This window comes from Felis catus, chromosome D2 (assembly GCF_018350175.1).
Source record: "Felis catus isolate Fca126 chromosome D2, F.catus_Fca126_mat1.0, whole genome shotgun sequence".
NCBI classification, from domain to species: domain Eukaryota; kingdom Metazoa; phylum Chordata; class Mammalia; order Carnivora; family Felidae; genus Felis; species Felis catus.
In genome coordinates, this window is record NC_058378.1 from 60,880,039 (window position 1) to 60,901,311 (window position 21,273).

A 21,273-nucleotide genomic window follows, 5' to 3' on the forward strand; every position below is an offset into this window, starting at 1 on the left:
TAGCCGCCCTCGGCGCGGCCGCTCCCGCTTCCCCGGCCTCTCGGACCCCGGACGAGGCGAGTGAGGTGCGGCGCTGACGACCTGAGAGGGAGCCCCATCGCCGCCGCCGCCGTCGTTGGAGGAACTGTGCGGCTCCCTGGCTCTGTCCGCCGCGGGGCGCGCCCCAATGTCAGCCGCGAAGCCGGGCGCAGGCCGCGGGCCGCCGCTGGCCTAGCCGCGCGGTCGGGGGGCCGGCCTCTTATATGGAATTTGGACCCCGGCGCTCCCCTCCAGGGCTGGTGCCCCGGCCGCGGCCCTGGCGCAGTCCGCCGCCTCCCGCTAGGCGCTCGCGAGGAGGAGGAGACGCAGCCGGCTGCGCGCGCGGCGGGACGACCGAGGCTCCCTCCTCTGGGGGGCAGACGCGCGGAGGGCGCTGGTGACTGAGCGACTGTCGGGGCTTCCTGGGGCCGGAGCTCGGGGCTCGGTGGGCCTGCAGCTGCACCGGACGGCCCCCCAGAGTTGGGCAGTTAGGGAGGCCTGCCCGGGCCCCCTGCCCGCAGCAGCCATGGCGGAGAATTGGAAGAACTGCTTCGAGGAGGAGCTCATCTGCCCCATCTGCCTGCATGTCTTCGTGGAGCCGGTGCAATTGCCGTGCAAACACAACTTCTGTCGGGGCTGCATTGGCGAGGCGTGGGCCAAGGACAGCGGCCTGGTGCGCTGCCCGGAGTGCAACCAGGCCTACAACCAGAAGCCGGGCCTGGAGAAGAACCTGAAGCTCACCAACATCGTAGAGAAGTTCAACGCCCTGCACGTGGAGAAGCCGCCGGCGGCGCTGCACTGCGTGTTTTGCCGCCGCGGCCCCCCGCTGCCCGCGCAGAAGGTCTGCCTGCGCTGCGAGGCGCCCTGCTGCCAGTCCCACGTGCAGACGCACCTGCAGCAGCCCTCCACCGCCCGCGGGCACCTCCTGGTGGAGGCGGACGACGTGCGGGCTTGGAGCTGCCCCCAGCACAACGCCTACCGCCTCTACCACTGCGAGGCCGAGCAGGTGGCCGTGTGCCAGTACTGCTGCTACTACAGCGGTGCGCATCAGGGACACTCGGTGTGCGACGTGGAGATCCGGAGGAATGAGATCCGGGCAAGTACCCTACACACACACACACACACACACACACACACACACACACTCCCTACCTCCTCGGGACCACCCTTCCAGACAGGCTAACTCTTGTGACATCAGGCCAGAGGCGCCCTTCCAAACTCTTATACCCTGAAAGTTTGGGGGCAAGGTCCTGGGAAGAAAGGTCTCCCACTACTTGATACATTTCTGCACCTGTGCACATAGAGTCCATCTTTTGAGTCATTTATAGAATTGAGGTGAGGGGTAGAGTTTGGGTGTCGCTTTTCTGTTCTGCGCACGGCTCCCTCCCCCAGCCTTGTTTCTGTGGGCCCTATGGGAAGTCACCAAGGCAGTGACCCAGGTCCTGCTTCTCCAGCTGCTGTTTATGTAATGAGTGTCCTGGTGCCGCTGCTGTGGCTGACATGATCCATGATGCTGGCATACCAATGAGGAAGTAAACAAAAGCAGCCATGTTAGTTTCAAGCCCTATTGGAAACACACTGGGGGCAGGGGGGTGGGGTGGAGGGGAGCTTCCGGAGGGAGAACAGAACTCTGGTATCTATCTGGACAAGGCCTGGACAGCCAGCGGCATCACTGAACAGTCTCAGCCATTCTGATTATTCCCAATTGCCCACTCTTCATTTGTGAGAATCACTGCTCTCTGTGTGCCTGTGTATATTGCATGCGTCTGCATGAACAAACCTTAAAGTATGTGTCTTCATCACTGTGAACCCTTTTCTCCCAGCCCAGCCCTCTATCACAGCCCTCCCACATTTGGGGAGGGGAAGTGGAAGACGGAAAAAGAATCCTGTGGGTTTAAGGTTGAGCTGCCTTGCAATCTGGTTTCAGGCAGCTGGCTCCCCTGGGCTGCCGGCTGGGTGATTACAGAACCGCATCCCCTCCCATTGTATACACCCGGCAGCAGCGGCCAATGTCAAAACCGCCTTCTCCCTCAGGCCTCTGGGCCTGGCTTTGGAGCTGGACTGAGGCAATACTTCCGTCCCCTTCCGTGGAGGGGGCCTCCTCCTAGGTCCCTCCCTGGTCCCCTGGCTTTCAGCATTGAGTCATACCAGAAGGAAGGGGTTGGCCTGAGCCATCTCAGAAGCCCCAGCTTGGAGCCCGGGTGTGATATCATGGGGGTGAGGTTGGGCTTTGGTTGCACTGGGAGTGTTTAATGGGTGGGGGCCCTGGAGGCTAGTTGAGGCCAGTGGGGAGCTTGGGTATGAGGAAGCTCTGAGCCTGGACGGTTGTGGATGGGGGCTGTTTCCTGTGGGGGGGAACCAGTCAGAATGAGTCACTGTTTAGCAATTAAAAAACATACACTTACAACTAACAAAAGGCAGGAGGGCCACCACAAGCTGAGGGCAGGGATAACAAAATTTGCTGTATAATTAGTTTCCAATCGGATGGGCTAACTCTGGGTTTTGTACAGGACAGGACCTATGGTTTCTTAAAGGAAGTGTCGGGGATAGAGAGAGGAGCCATTCTCTTCCTTTCCCTGGAGTTGAGAATCAGAGGCCTAGGGAAAGCAGTGAACCCCTAGTGCCCACCTGCAACTCCGGGAGGCAGAGCCCAGACTTTTCTCGGTATGGGGAAGCTGCTGCTATTAATAAAGATGGAAAGACTGGGAGAGGAAGGGAAAAGCGCAGAGGCAGGAGAAAGGAGCGCTGTCCAGTTCTCTGTCCTGGGTTTGGCAGTGGAAAGTGACGGGAAGGGAAAAGACCGAGATGTGGCTGAAAGGAACCAAGGAGGGGGCAGCAGCCAGGATGATGAGTGAATTTGTGCCTGCACCCACGCTTTTGCTCTTAACTGTGTCTGAGTGCTAGGGGTGCTTTTCATTTGGGTGGGGAGAAAACATAATTGTGCCTGATTCGGTAGTAGGAGGGTATCTTTAGATGTGTGTCTATGTTTGCAAGTGCCTCTGAGACTGCTTGCTTTGCCCTTAAATGCACCTGTCTCCCGTCTGTATAATTGGTGGGGGATTGGTGGGGGAAGGGGTTGCCCAGGCATGCAGAGTATACTCTGGGGTTCCCACCACCAGGTCCACCATCCTGGCTCGTGGAGGGAACTGGTTGGGAAGGAAGTGCTGAACTTTGTCAGCCCCTGTGAGCATGCCTGTGTATGTGTGTGTGTGTGTGTGTGTGTGTGTGTGTGTGTGTGTGTGTTCATTCCTGTTCCTGATGTGGACAGGCGCACAAGTAGGGGGTTGCATCAGGGCCAGATGTGCAATTCTGTGCACCCAGCATCTGTGTACCCAGTAACCTGAGTCTTATTCCCCTCCGGGTGCCCCCACCCCAGGCCCTCTGGATTCTCTCTGGTGACTCAGGGCACTGGAGTTGGAAACCCTTCAACAGGCCAGCACTCCTCAGTCTGAGTTGGACTTACTGAATGTGGAGAAAGGGGCCTCACTCTCAGGAGAGGGGAAGAGCCATAGGGAATCTGAATGGAAGAACCCATCACACTGTCCTTCCTCCAGCCAGGGAGAAGGGCCTTTTCCTGGGCCTCTTTTCCCTTGCCTGAGGGCCTCTGATGCCGTGGATACGGATGAGAGCAACAGAATTCTCAGGGATATAGGAGCAGATACATGGAGACTTGGCACATGCCTTAAAATACGGCTCTGCTTCTTGTGTTTCCTCTTATGTCTTCTGTGGGGTAGGGGTGGGAGGTGCTGCTGAAACGTCCTATCGGTTAGAAATAGGAAACTCTGATCAACCTCTCCTTGGTGGCTCTAGTCACATACAAGCACCCACATGTGCAAAGGCCAGTAGTCTAGAGCAGGAGCCCAGCAGGGAGGCAAGCAGGGCTTCTCTCCAGCCTAGGGCACTAGCAGGGGAGTCAGGCCAACTCTGTTACCCCACTCTGCCCTTGCAAAGCCATTGTGTAGACCACATTGCCCTGAAGCCTGGAGGCCCATTGGGTTGGCCCCAGAGACCACTCTATGGGACATGCCCAGACCCCAAATATGTTCTCCCTTGGGGCTATGAGAGGATAATGGCCCCAAATGGGGATATCCAGGTGGGCCTGAGTCTGGCAGCCCTAGGTAGTCAAAGCCTCTTCCAGCCCCCAGGTTTAGCAGTTCATCTAAGCAACAGGGAACTGGTGTAAGCCGGGAGTATCCCTATCTCATGACCTCCTTCAACAAGAAAAGAAGACCTAGTTATATGTATGAGGGACTATGCAGGGTGTGTGTGTGTGTGTGTGTGTGTGTGTGTGTGTGTGTGTGTTCAGGTCATAGTAGTGCCCCCGTGTCATTCCTAGGCCCCCAGATCAAGACTGGAAATGTTGCCAGAACCCTTTTCCTTACATGTCTCATAGGTTTAATGTTGAGAGATGTTCCCTGGGGTGGGGTGGGGGGGGTGGGTGCAGGGAGAGGATCCCGCTGCTCAGGGCCAACTTGGGGTTTGTAGCTGCCAGAGGCGAGGTGCTGCTTTCGCTGCCCCCATTGCCCCTGGCTGGAGGGCTTGCACTGGGACCCTGGCGGGGACCCTAGGTCTCCGCCCCATGTGTCCGTCTCTAGGTGGGCTGTGGGGGTGGGGGCTGCCCTGGCCCAGCCGACTCGGGCAGCACAGACCCCACTGCTCCCTCCTCCCCAGACCAGACTCCTGACCTCTCAGGTGGGGAGGCAGTTGACCTGTGTAAGGTGAAGGGCAGTGTAGCTGCCCCTTCTTTGATCATCCTGAGTCTGCAGGGAAGGTGGATCTGGTTCGGCCTTCCTCCCTGGGCCCCAGGCAGAGAGGAGTCTGAGGCAGAGGCCCAGCCCCCACCGCCACCACCACCCCAGGATCCTGCTGACACAGCCAGGCGCCTGTCATGCACGCCCTATTGATTACTCTGCCTCCTGCAGCTCTGGATGGCCGTGCGTCCATGTCTGTCTGCAGGTGTGCGCGCACGCGTGTAACCGGAGTGTCTGGTTGTGCATCTCCCATGTGACCGATTTTCTTGTATCTCCTGTGAATATCTCTGAGAAGGTACAGCGTGAGTGACCGACTTAATTGTGTAGCTGTCCTGCGTGTGGCTGTGGGGTCCGGAAGGCGTGCAAGCGCGCGTCTGTGAGAGACGAGGTTGACTGCATGGCCCGCTTGCTGTATACCTGTGATTGGAAGTTGAGGGTGTATTGCGTGACTGTCAGCACCATGTTGCTAGCATGTGGCTGCCTGCTCGGACTCTGAGACTTGCGCGACTTTCTCAACTGGTGGGGGCGTTGGGGAGGGGAAGAAAAGATGGAATTCACCTTCGGGCGAGCTTGTTGCCTGTGGCCGGTATTGGAGGCAGAGGTCCAGGTGGCTCCTGCGATGCTGTGTTGGGGGCAGTGTGGGTGGGCCTAGGAAGAAGGTGAGCCCGGCTTAGGCCCCTGCCCTGGACCAAGCAGGCAGGCCTGGCTGGCCTCCTCCCTGCTCTGGGAAAGCCTTCCTTCCCGGCCGGCCTGGTATTCAAACCCAGACAAAGGGGGGCTTTCTCTCTCGCCTCTTTGTTCTGCTGCCCCAGAGCGCTGCTCTCTGCATGGCAAAAGCTAATTCCACTCTGCAGCTGGGAAACCTTCTCTGGGGTCTGCCGGGGCTTGTTTCAGAGAGCCTGCTTCTCTCCTTGCCTTGGCTTCTGCCCTCCAGCCTCTTTCTTCCCTCTGCGTCTGTGGTTGCCTCTGCCTGGGGGTCCGCATGGTAGCCCAAGGTAAGGGCCGAGGCCTGGAAACTGCCCTGTGACAAGGGGAGAATGCTGTGGCCCAGGGGGAGAGGAGGCCAGCATGCTCCTGGGACGAGGGCTATAGGGAGAGTGGGGGGCAGGTTTGGAAGCTGGGGAGGGGGTCAGGATGGGGTAGCTCTGAGCAGGGGCTGCAGCCAGAGCTAGAGCTGAAATGGCAGCTCTCTGGGCAGGGGTGTGAGCAGAGAGAGGTGCTCAGCAGCCCAGCCCCCTCTTCTTGCCCCCCATGACTCTCCCCACCACCACCACCACAGGGGCTGCTGGATCCAGCACTGGCCCTGTCTGAAAATCTCAGACAGGGGTTGCCTCTGGCCCAACCCCTGGGGCCCTGTTCCCTCCTGACCTTGCTTCTCTTCAAGGTTGACTTGAGGGTTTTAGTATTATTATTTATTAACTTTCATGCAGCCCAGAGTCCCCATGGCCTCACCCGTCTGCCCAGTCCAGTCTGGCATCAACAATGCCAGCTGGGCCTGACCAGTCAGACTCCAGAGGGATGTGAGGCTTTCCTGGGGCAGGAATGTAAGGAGCTAGGAGTGCCCCTCTCTCAGAGGGAGCAGCTCCAGGCGGAGTCTAGAACAGGTAGGAGGAGCAGGATGTCCTGGGGCCTGTTCTTCATACCTGTCACGTATGATGGAATGGGAATGGAGTGCCCCCATGTCTTCTTGATGTTTTTGCCCTCACGGGACCAGGAGGAGACCACAAAAGACCTTACTTAGGTTCTAAGGGACAAGCGCCGCTGAGTGGAGTTGGGCCTCATATCGCCCCTCCTCCTTCCTGCTGGAGGCCTGGTCCCTCCAGCGCTGCTAGTCTAGACCAGGGTTCCCCACTCCGCTGTGCTCCTGCACTGCACTCTTGAGGTGTGCCACAGTCCAGGTGACTCACTGTGCTCTGGGAGGGGTTTGTAAAGAGCCCTCGGATCCTTACCCCCTGCACTGAGAGCCCCTGCTCTGAATCAAGCTCTCTCTCAGCTTTGGGTTTTTCCCAGATGGGAAACGGGGCCTCAGCTCTCAGCGATTCCTCGGACATTGGGATAGAAAGAGGCTGCTGGTAGCGGGGAAGGGTATAGGCCCTGCTTCCTCTGCCCCCGTCTTCCAGCTTCTCAGCAGCCTGATTCAGTCAGTTGGTGGAATTGAGGTGAGGGGTAATGAAGAGGCAACAAGTGAATATTCCTGTCCCTTCCCCCAGTTTCCCGGTGCCTGAGGTAATAGTGATTCCCCCCAACCCTCTGGCTCCCTCAGGTTTTGTCCGTGGCAGGATTAAGATCATCTGGCCCCAAGAGAGGGCCATCCCTGCGAGGGTGAGCTGGCCAGCCTGGGTCCCTGGGCCCTCCTCCCAGCCCTCTGTGATGACTGGCAACTCTTGGCCAGTTTCCTTCCCATTCCTACCCCCTCCCCTACCTACCCCTGCAGCAGAGACAGGAGCTCCATGTCCTCTGAGATGGGGGAGGGGGAGTGAAACCCAGCCACCTGCTAGAGAGTGTGGCCCCTGCCTTTGCTAGGCCTAGATTGGGCTCCCACCCCAGAGGGCTCTGGGCAGGCAATGTCCCAGAGTAGAAGTACTGCCAGGAAAGGCTCTGAGAAAGGTCTGGAAGAAGGCCGGGGCTGAGCTCCACCCCTAGAACTGGACAGGAGGTGCCTCCTTTGGCTTTTCCCTGAGGAGTCAGCCATGAATTCCTTGAAGGGTTCCAGAGGGGCGGGAGAGGGGCCTCCCACTGCTCCAAAGGATGGGAGTGGAACAGCCCCCATTCCAGTCCTCTGAGGGAAATTGGGCTGGGAAGCTAACCTTGGTGCTGCCTCCTTCCCGTCTCTCATCTGGGACTTAGCCCCAGGTGTGCCCCTAATCTGATACTGATGGGTTTGGTCATGAGAATTAGCTAGGTGGGGAGACCACAGTGCGCAGATGTATGGGATGGAGTCAGGGGTGGGGGGCTTTCCAATATCCTGAGCACTGGGAAGGCAGGAATGGCCCGCTGTCTGAGACACATCTGGAGAGAGGGGCCCTGTCCTCTCAGTGTGGGTACAAGGCATCCAGAAGGCAAAAATTTGAGGGCCAGTTGTTACAAGGGAGGTAAAAAGCCCTACTGTTCCTGAAGGGGTGTCCTGGCCACCTTGCCTTTATGGCAGGCCTCCCTTAAGCGTCTGGGCCTTCAGGAGGCCCAGTCTTCACCTGTAGGGGGCCGGATGCAAGTATACGTGTAGCTCTGTGCAGCACTGTGCATGAGGTGGTGCCAGGGCCCAAGTGGCGATGCGTGCTTGTGTGTGTTCTGGGAACTTCTACCAGGGGCTGCTACCCTCTTGCTCTAGCTGTGGGCAGTCTCACTGGCAGGGAGGATGCATGACTGCCTCTTTCCTGCCCCGCCACTCAGCTGTGTCTCCTTACAGGCTCTGCCTCTCGGGCTGGCAGCGACCCTTGTGCATGTTGGGCTGGTGTGGGGACCTGCTGGAAGGGCAAAGTGCCTGGGACAGGGCAAGGTCTCCTGGGGCTGGTTCTTACAGGTCCTGTCCTAGGTCATTGGTCAAGTTGATGGGGCAGGCAGTACCCCAGGCTTCTCCAGCTTAGAATCGGGCTTCATACCCCCCATCTCCTCCTGTCCCCAGGTTTTTGTTTCCGGGGCAGCCAGCAACTCGCAGCGAGGTTGCTGAACTCTCTTGCCGGCCTTGGTTTCCCCAAATGTAAAATGGGTCAGAAGAGTGAAGAAGGGATTAGTGGTTGTCTCTGGGGAGCCAGCTGGGTGTGGGTGGGAATGGGGGTTTTAGGTCAAACTTGAGGGTCACTCTGAGGCCCCCGCAGAGGAAGAAAAAGAACGATTCTTTGTTGAGTGGACACTTACTGTGAACTAGGTTCTGTGTAACCTGCTTTGCAAACCTTATTTTTGTGGGCAAAACCGTGCCTTTATTCAGTCAACATGCTATGCATCTGTCGAGTGCTGGGGTCTCTGTGTCGCCTGGCTGAGAAGGGAGGTAGAAAAAGACCGCAGCAAACCCTATTTTCAGCAGGCTCAGAGCTTTGCAGGGAAATCAGACAAACTTTGAGAGGCAGGCTATAGAATAATGTCCTGGGGCGCCTGGGTGGCTCAGTTGGTTGAGCATCAGACCCTGGATTTTGGCTCAGGTCATGATCCTAGGGTTGTGGATCAAGCCCCGCGTCAGGCTCTGTACTATGTGTGGAGCCTGTGTAAGATTCTCTCTCCCTCGGCCCCTCTCCCCCGCTCGTACCCTCCCTCTCGCTAAAATAAAATGAATAAATAAGTAAATGATTTTTAAAAATGAATAGTGCTGTCCTATAGGTCTTTCTGTGATGATGGTAATGTTTTGTATTCGTGGTGTCCAGAACATTAGCCATTGGTGATATATAGTTATTGAGCACTCAGACTGAGGCTGGTACAACTAAAACTGATGTTTAATTTATTTGAATTTATTTAAATTTAAATAGCCACATGTGACTAGCTGCTACCATACTGGACAGTACAGCTGCAGAGGGAAGGCACGCTGTGACAGCCCCACTGCATGGCAAGGATAGGGAGTGACCTGTACAAACTTCGAACAGGGGCCATGGAAAGTTTCCTAGGGAGTGGGCCTTAAGTTGGGCCTTGAAGGACGGACAGAGGGAGGAAGGGGGCACTGGTGGGCTGTAGAAAAACGTCAGCAGAGGGGCGCCTGGGTGGCTCAGTCGGTTAAGCGGCCGACTTCGGCTCAGGTCATGATCTCGCGGTCCATGGGTTCGAGCCCCGCGTCGGGCTTTGTGCTGACAGCTCAGAGCCTGGAGCCCGTTTCAGATTCTGTGTCTCCCTGTTTCTCTGACCCTCCCCTGTTCATGCTCTCTCTCTGTCTCAAAAATAAATAAAAATGTTAAAAAAGAAAAAAAAAGAAAAAAGAAAAATGTCAGCAGAGTGCAGGGAGTTCAAGTGTGCACAGAGCATTGGAGAAAGGATACCAGCCCACCTGGCGGGGGGGGGGGGGAGGTGTCAAGTTGTAAGAGAGCCGTCATTGCCAAAATATTGGAAGGAGGGAGTCATTGAGGTTCTTGAGCAGGAAGAGACCGTGTTCGAAGAAGCATGTCTGGTAAGGGAGGAGGACGGGATGGATGGAACAGGCAGGATGGACAGGGCCGGGAGGAGAGGATTGTGGAGACAGGAGATCAAGGGCTGAGAATAGCAGCTTCATCCAGCACCTTCCAGTAGACTGGCCTCAGGTTCTTAAGCAAGCCACAGAGTCTCCCTTCCACTTGGGTCCAAATGAGAGGCTGAGGCTCTCATTTGGAGGCTTTAGCAAGGACTTCAAAGGCCTAACCCTCAGCGTCAAGAACAAAGCTGCCCTTGATGCCCTTAAGTGCAAGTAAGGCAAGTGGGCCTGGATGGCCTCGGAAGGTTGTTTGTCCCTCTGCAACCTAGGGTACTCATCTCTAAGATGGGGCTCCCCAGAGAAGCGGCATGACTTGTACAAGAACAGACCCTACTGCTGAATCACCTAGGTTTGTATCCTAGCTGTGTGACTTTGGACAGATTGCTTAATCTCTCTGGTTTCCTCTTCTCTGAAATGAAGATAATAGTAGTGCTTAACTCACAGCATTACTGGGATGATTAGATAAGTGTATAGGAAAAGCACTCAGAACGGGCTGGCTGGACCCTGCCCTCAGAAAGCTCATGGTTTAGATACGTGTGGGAAGCTATTCCAGGCTTTTAGTTCTTGGGAACAGGCTTCCCAGACAGCTGTCACCAGGCCCCTGGGATTGCATGGGGGGCCAGAAAGGGTTGGATGGCAGAAATTTAGGTCATCTGAGTCCAAGAATCTATAGGATGAGTCTGTTCTGTAGCAGGAAGGATGGTGCTCACCCATCCCTGGTAAGGGATAGAGCCGCAGCCCCCTCTGACACCCCTTCCCCACCTGTCCCTGCAGAAGATGCTGATGAAGCAGCAGGACCGTCTGGAGGAGCGAGAGCAGGACATTGAGGACCAGCTGTACAAACTCGAGTCCGACAAGCGCCTAGTGGAGGTAGCTAAGCCCAAGCCCGTGGTATGGGGTGGGTCGGCTTGGGTGCAGGGCCTTGGGCTGGCTCCCTGTTGGGGCTAGGATCTGTTGTGTGGTCGACGCTGTGCCAGAATCCCTTGGTCAGTTATTCAATGAACTGTCGATTGCTGAGCCCCCACTGACGTCAGGGGTAGCCGGCCCAGAGCCCTATGCTACCAGCAGGGAATTAGCAGGTTCAGATCTCGCCGTGGGGAGCCGTGGGCAGCCTGGGGATTCGGGGTCCCAGACTCCACCGCCCAGGACGCGAGACAGGCAGAAGCGCAGCCCGAGGTCCCTGGCGCTCACTGCCCGCCCGCTCCCGCCCCCGCGCCCGCAGGAGAAGGTGAGCCAGCTGAAGGAAGAGGTGCGGCTGCAGTATGAAAAGCTACACCAGCTGCTGGACGAGGACCTGCGGCAGACGGTGGAGGTCCTGGACAAGGCCCAGGCCAAGTTCTGCAGCGAGAACGCAGCGCAGGCGCTGCACCTCGGGGAGCGCATGCAGGAGGCCAAGAAGCTGCTGGGCTCCCTGCAGCTGCTCTTCGACAAGACAGAAGACGTCAGCTTCATGAAGGTGGGCTGGGACCGGGACCAGCCGGTGGGATCCGGGTCATTCCTCAGTCGGAGTCTGCCATTCTTTGCTCCCAACCAGTTTCCCCCACCAGTATGCTCCCAGGGCTCTGGAGCCAGCCTGCATGGACTCAGAACCCTCCTCTGCCCTTTCTAGCTTCGTGAGCTTGGGGGCGAGTCATATATGTTCCCTATGCCTAAATTCCCTCACCTATAAAATGGGGTTGATGATACAGATCTATAATCCTTTATCCACAATTCCAAATTTTAAAAATCTCTGAAAACTATTAGGAAAAATTCTGACAACTCATTTAACAGAAAAAAAGATTGACCTGAGATCATGTTGGCAGTTAATGGTCTTTATTTATCTTGCTTGACACAAGTATTCAAACATTTTGCTGCAGAAACATTGATGTATTGGATGATGGTGTCCTACTGGGGATAATACGTAACGTATAGAACAGGCACCATATTTTTCCTCCTACAATCCAACAGCTTCCAAATTCCAAAACACATCTGGCCCCATGAATTTCAGATAAAAGACTGAGTGCCTGTAACACCTTGCTACCGTAGTTGTGTAGATAAAATGATGGATGTATAGAAAGCACTTAACGGTGTTTGTCACATAGTAAGTGCTCAATAAACGTTAGCTATTCTTAACTTCTAGAAATGGAGGACTGCCCACCCTGCCCCCCCCCCCCCCCATCGGCCCTTACCATACTTTGGGGGAATCAGACAATCGGCCCTGCCTGGGGGGAGGGAGCATGGGGCAGCTCTGCTTTCTCATGTTGCCTTTCCCACTGACTAACCCTTTTCTCTCCCCCTAGAACACCAAGTCTGTGAAAATCCTAATGGACAGGTGAGCAGATGGCCACCAGCCCCCAGGGGAACACATCTGGGGGAGGGCAGGGAGGGCCAGGCCCACGGGGGGAGGTAGGGCAGGCTCACCGGTGATACCTCCTCACAGCAGATGCCCCGTCCACTGCCCCCAGGACCCAGACCTGCACGGGCAGCAGCCTTTCTCCCCCTAAGATCGGCCACCTGAACTCCAAGCTCTTCCTGAATGAGGTGGCCAAGAAGGAGAAGCAGCTGCGCAAGATGCTAGAAGGTGAGGGTGGTATCCTCAATGGAAAGGAGAGAGCCCTTTGGGCAGGGGTAAATGCCAGAGCCTTCTCTCTGAGAGGCAGCATGGCCTAGTCAGATAGTCTTTTCTTCATCTCCTGGCTTTGCCCCTTCTAGCTATTGGACCTTGGGAAAAGCCACATGCCTTCCCTAAACTTCAGTTCCTTCAGCCATAAAATGGGAATAATGATAGTATCTACCTGCTAATGGAGTAGTCAGCATTGACCAAGATGGTGCATGATGTAACGAGCTTGGTCCTATAGACAGAAAGTGGGGAAAGGAGACCTGGGTTGCTTGGGATGGGAGCTTTGGCGACTTTTGCCCCAAACTCTCCACAGGCCCCTTCAGCACACCGGTGCCCTTCCTGCAGAGCGTCCCCCTGTACCCTTGTGGCGTGAGCAGCTCTGGGGCGGAAAAGCGCAAGCACTCAACGGCCTTCCCTGAGGCCAGTTTCCTAGAGACGTCGTCAGGCCCTGTGGGCAGCCAATATGGGGCAGCAGGCACAGCCAGCGGCGAGGGCCAGTCAGGGCAGCCCCTGGGGCCCTGCAGCTCCACGCAGCACTTGGTGGCCCTGCCGGGCGGCGCCCAACCAGTGCATTCAAGTCCTGTGTTCCCCCCATCACAGTATCCCAATGGCTCTGCCACCCAGCAGCCCATGCTCCCCCAGTATGGCGGCCGCAAGATTCTCGTCTGTTCTGTGGACAACTGTTACTGTTCTTCCGTGGCCAACCATGGTGGCCACCAGCCCTACCCCCGCTCCGGCCACTTTCCCTGGACAGTGCCCTCACAGGAGTACTCACACCCGCTCCCGCCCACACCCTCCGTCCCCCAGTCCCTTCCTGGCCTGGCGGTCAGAGACTGGCTCGACGCCTCCCAGCAGCCTGGCCACCAGGATTTCTACAGGGTGTATGGGCAGCCGTCCACCAAACACTACGTGACGAGCTAACGCCACGCAGGCAGTGGGGAGCTGGGGAATCTTCCCCCCTAGCCCCCAGTGGCTCGGGAATTATGCATCCAGAGACCTGCCCTTCTACCTTCCTGTCTTCCCTCCCTTCCTCCTTCATCCCCCCCCCACCCCCCCCCCCCCAAGTCTTTTCCTTTTGGATTTTGTTTTGTTTTGGGCTTTGTTTTTGATTTTTTTTTTTTTTTTTTTTTTTTTTTTTAATGAATCTCCTGGACGCGGAGGTGACAGTGAGAGCTGGCCTGGGCTGGGCTGCAGGTAGCCCTGGAGTTGGGAAAGCATCTACTTCAAGGCATGGAGCTCTCTCTCTCTCTGTCTCTCCTTTTTTCTTCCACTCCTTCCCCTTCCCACCCCCTTGGCTGGTAGGAGCCTCAGCTTCCCCTAAAGCCTTGGGGGATCCCACCCTCCTCACCCAGCCCGGGGAGGATGGACCAGTGCCCACTGGCCTGTTGCTCGTCTTGTTTTTCTTTTGGGCAGTTTGATCACTGACTGAGTAAGGAATGACCTGTAGATTGTGGGGCTTTTTTTCTTTTTTTTTTTAATTTTTTTAAAACCAAGAATGATTTCTCCTGCTTCCTTCTTCTCAACATCCTCCCAGATGGAGTTCAAAGGCCACTTCTCAAGCAGCTTTTGGCACCTTCAGCCTCAGAGTGGAATCTTAAAGACAGGAACCCCATGTCCAGGAAAGGGGAAAAGGAACTTTGCCAATGATAGTGACCACAGCAAAAGCAAATAATAATAATATTAATAATAATAAAGAGAAATAAAAGAAATAATAAAATAAAAAAACCATAGCACAGCCCTTGTTGAGGTCAGTGGGGGAGGAGGGGCTGCCCCGAGTTGGGTCCTTGCCTGGATTTTGACACAGCAACTTCCTGTAGTGAGCACTTTGTATGAATCGTGGACTTCCTGTTCTCAAGACGCAGGTATTTATTCTGTAATCTATCTAGAGCACACACCGAAATCCAACCTTCTAATAAACATAATGGCGCAGTCCCGCTCCCTGCCTCGCCTCTTACCCCGCCCACTCCCCCAGGCCTGGAGTTTTTAGGTGTTGGTCCAAGAAAGGGCACTGAGGGAAGGAAGCCCCTGCCTTCCTTGCCTTGATTCTGTGCTCGGCCTAGTCTGTTCCCGGCCTGTGAATGTCAATTTGTCAGGCACTAACTACGTCCACTCTCAGCCTTGGGTTCATTTGACAAATATTTGCTGAGTGAGGGCCTCCCAGGCCCAGCCCCCTGCTGCATAGGCCCTGGCATCTCTTTGAGGTTCTGCCAGCATGTTCTTAGCTAGAACAGACAAAGAAAGAAATACCTCTCTGAGTCTTGCAAAATTACCTCCTTCAGTCCACAAATATTTATTGAGCACATGCTAAGTGCCAGGCACTGTGTGGGGCCATGGGCATAAACAGAGCAGACCCTCTTTTGGGGATTTAGTTGAACTAGGCCTTGGCCACCACTGGGGGAGTCACTCAACTCCAGGCTTCGTTTGGTGACTTGGGTCTAGGCCCCTGCCCCTGCGCATAGAAGAAGAGCAGACAGGAAAATACTTGGCTCTGAGACACATGGAGGTAGGTGAAGACGTTCTACCCCCATCCCCCTTGGCAGAACTGCTCAAACTCGACCATGTCTTGGGAGCTTGTTAAAAGGGCTGATTCCTGGGGCCTGCTTAGACTCCGTGGGACTCATCAAGGGCCCAGGAATCTGCATTTTAGTTCCCCAGTTAAAAGTGCTGCGATGAAGGACTTGCTAGGGTCTTGCTTGTTATAGGGACCCCTGGGTGGAAGGAGGGGCTGGAGCACTCCAAGGCACTCCTCTGTTGGGGCCGGGAAGTGAACTTTAAAAAGGATCTCTGGTTTGTTACCTAACACTCCGCTTGGATCTTATGTCATAAAGCAGCCTGTGCCCTTCCATACTAGGAGGAGGGGCAACCTTTGCTGGTGCCTAGTTCTCTCCCCTTGTCTGGGTAGAGTCAGGGCCTGAATGCCTCCTACCCCCAAAAGCCACGAGTGAGTCCTGTGCCAGGGGGTCCAAGCCATACCCGGCCCTAGTTACTCCCCTTCTCATACAAGTAACGACCTAGGGTGGAAGGCATGGTCAAGCCATGTTCCCCTGGCCAGCTGGGTTGGCCAACCAAACCAGAGTCTTAGTCCTGTTAAGTAGAAGCCGTCTTCCCATCCTGTGGGAATAGAAAACGATTCAGCGTGGGGTGGGTGGACCCTTCCTTCATTGCTCCCCCTTCCTCACTTTGGCAGGGAGCCAGAGCCAGGACAGGATGACAACAGCTGGCCTGCCCCCTTCTCTTCCCCTGCACCTGTTTGGGGCTACAGCGAGAGGGCAGATGGTTGGAGCACAGGGCCCCTGCAGCCCAGGGGTGGAAGGATGCCTGGGGGCAGGTGCTGGTGGCCAGATAGACATTTAACTCCACTCACATCTGCTCCTGTCTCACTCTCCCTTTCTCTAGTTGTCAGGGACCCTAGGACGTCCTCTGTGCCAAGGGTTAGGAGCCAAGGCAGAAAGCTGCCCAATTTCTTTCCCACTTGGCCTAGTTTCATTTTAGCTGTTGGGAGGGGTCCTTCCTCTCTCCAGATACTTGGGTCAGACTGGGATATGGAGGGAGACTGGTGGGGGTGGGACGGTTTGAGCCCCACCAGGTCCCACCCCGCCCCCCCCCCCAACAATTACACACTTAAGCACACAGGCTGCAGGCAAAGCAGCCAGCTGCCAGTAGTCCAGCCTGGGGGTGCCTGGGCAGCCAGGGAAGCAGGGAGACACTAACCCCATCCAGCTGTCCCCAGCCACCCAGCTGTCCCCGGCTTTGTAGGAGCAGCTGTCACCCTCCTCCCAAAAGGGTCAGGGGCAGAGGAGGCCCAGAAAAGGCTGGAGCGGCCCCAAGACACAAGGCCTGCAGGGGAAGGTGTGAAGGGGGCCTTCCCCACCCTGCCCTGGTGTGCATACTCCCACACCTCTGGGCACCCACAGGCACACCCTGCGCCTCACACTGCGAACGACTCAGAGATACTGGCTCTCACACCCCAGGCGCTGCCCTCCCGCCTTCCCCTAGAGGCGGTCACTCCTCCCCTTTCCGGGAAGGGCTGGGTGTCGGGAGCGCCTCTCCTCCACCCCACCGGTGGGGGGCGGCGGCTGCTGTGGCCCAGATGTGCGCAGCCAGCGGGGAGGCGACCGCCGGGGGCTTTCCTCCGCCCGCCACCCGCGCCGCCCGAGCCCTTTCAAGTCTCTGCCCTCCCCGTCCGAGCCCGGGCCAGCAGCTGTGCCCCGCTCCCCGCCCCCAGCCTCTCTCCCAGCTGTCTTTGGGGTGGGGCCGCGCAGCTGGGGAACAGCTGCAAAGCGTGGGGGGGGGGGGGGAGGGCCGGGTGCCCCCGCAACAGCCGGAAACAGTCCTGGGGCCCGGGGGGAGGGGGGCGGGGAGCGGTGAAGGGGGGATGCAGGGGGGCGGGGAAGGCGTGGCAGGGGGTGGTCGGCTCCTCCGCCCCTCCCCCCAGCGCATCTGGCCGGGCCAGCTGAGAGAGGGGCAGACCCCAGATCAAAGCCCCCTCCGGGCTTCAAAGGGCACCCTGCGGGCGGGGCGGGCGGGGCGGCAGCCGGGAACACCCTGCAGGCGTCGCCGCTGAGTCAGCGCCTCAGGCCCCTCTCCTGAGCGAGACCCCACCTTCTAAGCTCACTTGCGGGTTCTTCCAGCCCTGTTCACACCCACCCACTCAGGCCCTGTCGTTGTCACCATGCCACTTCCTCAGCCACCGTCAGTTTCTCCCATCTGAGGGTGGGGGAGAACCGATGAACGCTTTCAGGACCAAACCTGGCCCCTGGGGGATTCCCTACCCTACCTCTGTGTCCTGTAAATTCCGGGTGGGTGGATGGAGAGTCTAGGATACGTCCTTACCCAGCCTAGTGATCTAGGCCTAAAATGAAAGGGGAGGTGGGATATGGATCCTCCTGGGGCTGCAAAGTAAAGGGAGGTAGGAAAAAAAAAAAAAAAAGATTCCTGGGTATCCCTGGACAGAACCCATCACATTTTAGCCCCTCTTCTATGGTGAGTGTTTCCCTGTGTGATTTTGGAAAACTCTCCTTTGGAGGCGCCTTAGAAGAAGCCTCTAGAACCTGGGATCCTTATACTGGTTCTAGAACCCTGTGAGTTCTGTTTCTTTGAATTAAGGGGCAGGGAAGGAAATTAAGGACACTATTGGTTTGCCCCTTCCCTATATTCTGTGCAGAAGTGCCTGGCAAGGCCCTGGGATTCAGGGCTAAGATCTCATAAACGTCCATGGAGGCTGAAGGAAATGAGAGACAGACCGGGTGTGGGGCAGAGGCAGCCAGGACAGGCGGGTCACCAGGGGAGAGGTTCTAGACTGGGACCAGAAGGTGGGCTGGCCTCAAGAATATCATGATCTTCCTTCAGCCTCTCTCCTTCTTCCTCCCCACACTCTACCCTTTCCAAAAAACTTTCTTCCCTTCCCGAGCAAGCTGTAGTCACTCTGTGCTTGAATTCCTCAAGAAACTCCTTCTGCAGGGAAAGCTCTCACAGATAGAAATAGAAATCTGGTGGATAGAGCTTTGGTCTCCACCATATTCTCCATGGTATATGGGAATTACACCCACTGAGTGAGGGAAGCCTTCAAGAGCCCAGGGCTTCTTCTCTAAAATCCTCTGTCCTTGGCATTTATGACGCAGGGCCTTGACAATGGGCTTCCCCCTGAGTTCTGCACTGGAAGTCTGCATGTTTCCTCCATGGGCAACCAGTTTTCTTTAATTGCTGTGTCGTTAATTCCTCTCCACTGCAGCAAACCGGGATATTTATGACTTCCCCTTGCATTAGATCTTCAATAATTGGGTCTTTCTTAAGAAAGAACCCATCTGCTCAGCGCCATAGATTATTTTTCATTATTTACATGGATCCAGGCAGGAAGAGGGTGATGCACGGGGTGGTGTGTGGCATAGTTTTCAACAGCTTGTAGAATAGGGTGTTAGTAGTGGCATTGGCAACATTGCAGAATTGCAGGTAAAAAGTGAAATGCAGGAGCAGCTGTCCAAGACCTAAGCATGAAGGATGGTGTGGACTCCTGGTCGACCTGGAAAAAAATGGCCGTGCGTCATTTGACCTATGGATGTCCTGGCTGCCTGGCTGTGAATTGGATGTCGTCATCAGACGCTCTCCATGTCTGTGTCTGCTGCGGGGCACTGAGTAGGGAGGGGGTTCGGATGCAAATGGGCAGCAAGGCCTAACAGGGACTCTCCAGCCACACTAAATGCCATCTCCAGGAGCTGCAGCTCCCCAAACTCCACCTGTCACATCCCAGGCTTAGAGTCGGTCCTCCAGCCGCCAGGGTGGTTCCATGCCCCGGTGGTTCTGCCGAGGCTTCTGCCTGGATTGTATACCTAGACTCAGAGTTTTGCTTCCTCTGTGTACGCCTCCCTCCCCTCTCCAGGAGGGTGTGAGGAAAAAGTGAACTGATGCATGCTAAGTGCCCGGTCTGCTGCTGGCACCGTCCACTTTTGGGGCATCGATAGCTATCACAATGGTTACGTTCCTGTGGGCCAAACACACACCCATGCACTTAGGGCTCTCACATGGTATGCTAACTATTGTGGTTTACATGTCAGCTTATCAGCTGCATGGCTTACATGTCCATCTAGCCTGTGTGTCCCTGGAGGACGTGAAATATTAGTCTTCTGTGATTTTTCAGAGCCTAGGACAGTGCCTGTTTCATTCATTCACTCCTTTATTTATTCAACAAATAATTATCGAGGTGCCTTCAGTTCTGGGCACTGGTCCAGCGTTGAGGATATATCAGTTAACAAAATAGACAAATTCTCTGCCCTCTTGGAGCTGAGAATTTAGTGGGGAAGGGACAGATGACAAACCATAAATCAATACAGTGAGTTGGTGATAAGTACTGTGAAGGTGAGTAAAGCAAGGTGAGGGGAGAGGACATGTCAGTAGGGGCAAGGGGGCATGGGAGTTTTTATATAGGGAGATGGTTGAGGATGGTTTTACTGAGAAGGTGACACTGAGCACATATTTTGGAATGTGAGGAGGCAAAGTCTCAGGGTATCTGAAGCAACAGTATTCCAGGCAGAGGGAACAAGCACAAAGACCAGAGGCAGATGATGCTCGTTTCAACAACAGCAAGGGGGAGTGTGAGTGGCTGGAAAGAGTGAGGGGCAGAGCAGTGAGCAGTGAAGGCAGAAAGGCATGAGGGAACAGAGCCAGGACATGAGACGTTATAAGTGCTTTGCCTCCGCTCAAGTGATAGTTTGTTGAACGAATGGACCAATGAATGGATGGATAAACGGATGGATGGATGGATGGATGGTTGGATGAATGCATACCAAATGCCAAATGCCTAGGCTTTCAGAGCTCATAGGGGAGCCTTGTGGACTAGAGGGTACTGGGCCATCTTCCTGGGCATATGGGAATTTAATCATGCCCTAAAAGAGGAGGAAGAAAAGCACAAAAGAGGGGGCAGACATTCCAGGGAGAAGGTGACTATGAGCACAGGTGGGGAAATAAAACTGGGGGGGATAGGTTGGGGGACAATGAGGATCCTCATGTGAAGGTCAGGATATGTGTGAGAGTCCATGATTGACGGGCCTATAAAAAAGGTTTGGGGTCAGATCAGAGGGGTCTTGAATGACAGATAAACAGTTTGGCCTCAAGTCCCAGTGCCGCAGGGCTCCTGAAGACATCTGAGCAGGGGGAACTGTGTTTTAGGACGTTGGCTCTGAGCCCTAAGGGGGTGAGGGCCAGATAGCAGGGAACAAGATGGCGAGCAAGGAGGCAGAGGGAAGCCCAAGTGAGAGAGGAGGTTGGGCTGCAGGGTGCAGGTTGGCCCCAGCCCAAGGACGGGAAGGGCCTCCAGGTCCCACTGCTCCGCCAAGGAATGGAAGGCCGGATCAGGCCTTCTCCTTCCCTGCCAGCCAGCCATGGGCCCTGGAGTCAGCAGAAAACCCCGGGCCCTGGGGAGGAGGCGGTGCAGAGCCAGAAGCTGCTGAGGGAGCACTGGCAGCAAGATGCCATTGTACGTCTGCAATCAAGATACTTCAGAGGAAATCAAAAGCACCAACCGGGGAAATGATGTGTGCACTCTCTCTCCCCCTCTCTCTCTTTCTCAAACACACACACAAACTTCTGCCTCCAAAATGGGTCAAGTGAAGGCTGTGGGCGTGGGCTGGGGAGGGAGGGCTGGAAGGAGAGGAGGCCCTGGGCCCCGGAGCAGCCTGGGTGCTCATGCCCACTCACCCTCCTGGCACAGGGGGCGGCAGCAGCTGCAGGGTGGGGTGGGACGTGAGGATAAATAAACACCTCCCCATGCATATGGATAATGCTCACAGCTGCCCTGCCTGCTTTGCGTTCATTAGGACCAACTGTTCCAGGAGTGGTGGCAGGCGGGCAGGAGGGGGCGATGTGCCCATTCACAGACTGGGGGCAGGGGGGGCCCTGCCTGCAGCTGTGCGGACGCCTCCCCCAGCCTGGAGCAGCAGCCCAGCCCCTGCATTCCCCTTCCTCCCTCTTTCTTCCTCCCAACCCACTGCTCTGGGAGACCTGGAGGTCTCAGGGTGGGAAAGGGGCCCAGGGAGTCAGGGTGAACCCCCAGGAGCTGGGGGAATGGAGGGGGAGAGCTGGGCTGGGCTGTGTCCCCACCCCCTGGCCGCAGGATGGGCCGTCGCTCACAAACCAAAGCTCCTTATCCCTTTCTCTCCCAAAGCCATCTGTGGCATCCAGGCAGGAAATGTGCTTTGGCCCTCTCATCTGGAGGCCTCAGAGGAGCCTTATTCATACCGAACGCCCTAGATCAGGCTGCTGCGTGT

At 56.1% G+C, this 21,273-nt stretch overlaps 1 protein-coding gene across 1 annotated transcript; it reads left to right on the forward strand.

Annotated features, from left to right (window-relative positions):
* The first annotated feature begins 460 nt into the window (after positions 1-460).
* On the forward strand, positions 461-13,435 carry TRIM8 (tripartite motif containing 8). The gene is made up of 6 exons (NM_001290250.1): positions 461-1,114; positions 10,690-10,785; positions 11,138-11,371; positions 12,195-12,226; positions 12,360-12,475; positions 12,828-13,435. Exons 1-6 carry the CDS (start codon positions 545-547, stop codon positions 13,433-13,435), a joined length of 1,656 nt encoding a protein of 551 aa, NP_001277179.1. The 5' UTR covers positions 461-544.
* Positions 13,436-21,273: the final 7,838 nt, after the last annotated feature.

Bases quoted from the DNA above. Each gene is read 5' to 3' on its own strand.
- TRIM8 (NM_001290250.1), top strand. From the start codon at position 545: ATGGCGGAGAATTGGAAGAACTGCTTCGAGGAGGAGCTCATCTGCCCC. The intron at 1,115-10,689 runs GCAAGTACCCTA...CTGTCCCTGCAG, and splicing joins TCCGGAGGAATGAGATCCGG to AAGATGCTGATGAAGCAGCA. The intron at 12,476-12,827 runs GTGAGGGTGGTA...AACTCTCCACAG, and splicing joins GCTGCGCAAGATGCTAGAAG to GCCCCTTCAGCACACCGGTG.